Genomic DNA, 3359 nt, shown 5'->3' with positions numbered 1-3359 from the left:
CTCGGCAGGGCCGCGCCGCGCCGCCGCCGCCGCTCCCCGCCCCGGGGTCTCTGCCCCTCCACGGCCCTCACCCACCATCTCGAGCGCTGCCGCTGCCACAGCCCAGTCACGGCTCCCCCGCGCATGCGCCTCCCCCGCCGCCAATCACGGCGCAGGGGCGGCAAGACACGCCCCTTTGGGGCGACTAGCCCCGCCCCGGCCCCGGAAGGACTTGCTCTACGGCAGGGGAGGAGGGTCAAGCGGCTGCGCCGCCGCCGTAACGGGGCGCTCAGCGGGCCCGGCCCGGGGGCCCCGCGCTCCTGCTGCTGCCGTTTCTCGGGCCTCCGCTGGAACCCAAATTCCCTCTTCCTTCATTCCAGAAGGCGTCCTGGCTCTGCCCTGCTTCTCACGGGACTCTCTCTGCGCAGCAGGCAAACAAGCGGTGCCTTCCGCTGCTCGGCTGCGGCCCAGGCCGCTCCGCGACGCGCCGGGCCTGGGCAGAGCCCGGGAGGGGCGAGGCGGCCCGGGCCTCCCCCTGCGCCGCCCCCGCGACGCGCCGGCGCTGGCAAAGGCCTGGGAGCCTCCCGGCCCCGAGCTCTGGAGGTTAATGTCACTAGGGCCGTAGCGCCTGCTCCGCCGCCCTGCGCAGTGCCGTGCCCGCACGGGGGCTCCGCCTGCCTGTGGTTTGGGGAGGTGCGAGATGTCCTGCGTTCTTCAGGCAAAACAACAACCCCCTGCCCCCCCCCCCATATCGAACACAGTCGGTGTTAAATATATGCAGTAACAAAATCTGTTGGATTCCTCTCATTTTCCTTGTTTACCTGGAACCATTCTCGGCCTGCATCAAACGTTGCTCCTTTTGGCGTTGTGATCCTGTGAGCAGTTGCATCCAAAAAACTGACCCCGAACTGCTCACAGCAGTTACAGAAAGCAGGTGTTAGAGCAAAGGCACGTGGAAATCCACCTTATACAATGACTCAACTCCTTTTTTAAAGATTAATCTTACTGAATGTAGCCATTTCTGACTTTTCTAATGATTAAAAGCAGTGACTGTCCACATTTAAGAACAAGAGTTCAAATTAACGGAGTTGAAAAAGCAGTCTATTGTTCACGGAGAAAAGATATTATAGAAAGTGGAATAACGACCTCAAAGTTTTTCTTCTTTTTTTTGCATTTATTTCCAAGATACTTTGAAAAACAGGATTTGCCATAGCAGTTCAGGTCACTGGCCCTTCAAATCTAGAATCCTGTTCTTAGCAGGGCTACTTTCTGGTGACTCAGAGAAAACAGAATTTCTCTAATGAACATTGTCATTGTTGTGTTACTGTAGAGTTGGTAGGGAGGGTGAGGGTGGACATGGGATCGGACATCTGAGATCAGGAACAAATCCATCATTAGGATCATTGAGATATGGTTATTTTCTGTTTCAGTGGATATTTACAGCTTTGCAACCTAGTTCTTTTTAATGCTAGTATCTCTTATTAGTCCAGCAATAAATTCTAGAGGTTGGCTACAGAAAGACATTTACCATAGCTTGATTCAACTTCTAGTCCTAGCAATGAACATAAGATTTGGCCAATAAGTAAGCAATGCAAAGGTGCCATCACAGACCTAAACCAAGCAAGGAACAGAGCACTCGCAGCTTACAACATACAAAAACCCCAATATCCCATCAGGACTGGTACCAACATTAAGCAATATCATAGAAGAAGGAACTAATGCAATGATGCAACTGAAGTTGTACATTTTTCATAGAGCTCTGATTCACTTTTTTTTTTTTTTTTTTTTAACTTCAAGTAGATATGAAATATTCCCACAGTTGTATTAACTTTAAAGCTGCCCAAAACAGTGTCAAATTTAGGTCTACACTACTTGCCAGCATGCTTTTAAGTGATGTCATGTAAGCATGGATTAATCAACTTGAAATTAATGTTTCCTGCTGCACAAAAAAAGGCAAGTCCACAGCCCATATTTACTTTGCATAGAAAAGCAAACTTTGAATTTGATTCTTACTAATGAAACTGTGTTTACTGAGCTTCCCTGTTTGAACTTGTGGAAAATGAACAGTGTAAAGATCTGTATGAACAAGGGGACAGTCTGGAGCAATGAAGACTTATCCTGAGTAGAGGAGGATCAGGTTAGGGAACATTTAAACAAACTGGACTTACACAAGTCCATGGGCCCTGATGGGATGCACCCACGAGTGCTGAGGGAGCTGGCCGATGTCATTGTGAGGCTGCTCTCAATTACCTTTAAAGGTCATGGTAATCAGGGGATGTTTCTGAGGCCAAGAAGAAAGCAGGTGTCACTCCTATCTTCAAGGACAGCAAAAGGGAGGACCCAGGGAACTACAGGCTAGACAGCCCCACCTTGATCCCTGGGAAGGCTGGGGAGTAAACCCTCCTGGAAGCCATTTCCAAACATATTAAAGACAAGAAGGTGGTTGGAAGTAGTCAGCATTGATTTACGAAGGGGAAATCACGCCTGACCAACCTGAGAGCCTTCTACAATGAGACAACTGGCTCTGGGAACAAAGGGAGGGACATTGATATTGTTTATCTCAACTTCTATAAGGCTTTTGTCGCTGTCTCCCATAACATCCTCACAGACAAACTGATGAAGTACAGACTAGATAAATGGACTGCAAGGTGCATTGAGAACTGGCTAAACTGTTGGGCTCAGAGGGCTGCAATCAGCAGCACAAAGCCCAGCTGGAGGCCAGTCACTGGTGGCATACCCTCAGGGTCAATACTGTTTAACCTCTTCATTAATGACCTGGATGACAGGACAGAGCGCACGCTCATCAAACTTGCAATGATTCAAAGCTAGGCAGATTGGTTCATACACCAGAGGGTTGTGCTGCCATTCAGAGAGACCTCCGCAGGCTGGAGGTATGGGCAGAGAGGAACCTCATGAAGTTCAATAAAGGGAAGTGCAGAGTCCTGGACCTGGGGAAGAATAACACCATGCACCAGGACAGGGTGGGGGACAACTGGCTGGAAAGCAGCTCTGCAGAAAAGGACCTGGCAGTCATGGTGGACAAGTTGACCATGAGCCAGCAACGTGCCCTCGCAGCAAAAAAGGCCAGCACTATCCTGGGCTACATTAGGAAGAGCCTTGTCAGCAGGTCAAGAGAGGTGACCCTTACCTTCAACTCAGCACTGGTGAGGCCACACCTGGAGTGCTGTGTTCAGTGGTGGGCTCTGCAGTACAAAAGAGACATGGAGCTGCTGGAGCAACTCCATCAGAGGGCCATGGAGGTAATGAAGGGACTGGGTCCTATGAGGAGAGGTGAGAGCGCTGGGATTGTTTAGCTTAGAGAAGAGAAGCCTCAGAGGGATCTTATCAATTTGCATAAATACTTCACGGGGGGGGGGGGG

At 50.5% G+C, this 3359-nt stretch overlaps 1 protein-coding gene across 1 annotated transcript in view; it reads right to left on the bottom strand.

Moving 5' to 3' along the window:
• The window catches only part of DYNLRB1 (dynein light chain roadblock-type 1), a 5897-nt gene extending 5726 nt beyond the window's left edge, over positions 1-171 (bottom strand). Inside the window, exon 1 of the mRNA XM_026083848.1 lies at positions 76-171. Coding sequence (XP_025939633.1) covers positions 76-78 — 3 coding nt within the window. The 5' untranslated portion in view covers positions 79-171. The remainder of the gene's footprint in view (positions 1-75) is intronic.
• Between the last annotated feature and the right edge of the window lie 3188 nt (positions 172-3359).

The sequence above is a fragment of the Apteryx rowi genome, unplaced genomic scaffold, assembly GCF_003343035.1.
Source record: "Apteryx rowi isolate R43461 unplaced genomic scaffold, aptRow1 scaffold_619, whole genome shotgun sequence".
In the NCBI taxonomy this organism is placed as follows: Eukaryota; Metazoa; Chordata; class Aves; order Apterygiformes; family Apterygidae; genus Apteryx; species Apteryx rowi.
This window is presented reverse-complemented; position numbering and strand designations above follow the sequence as displayed.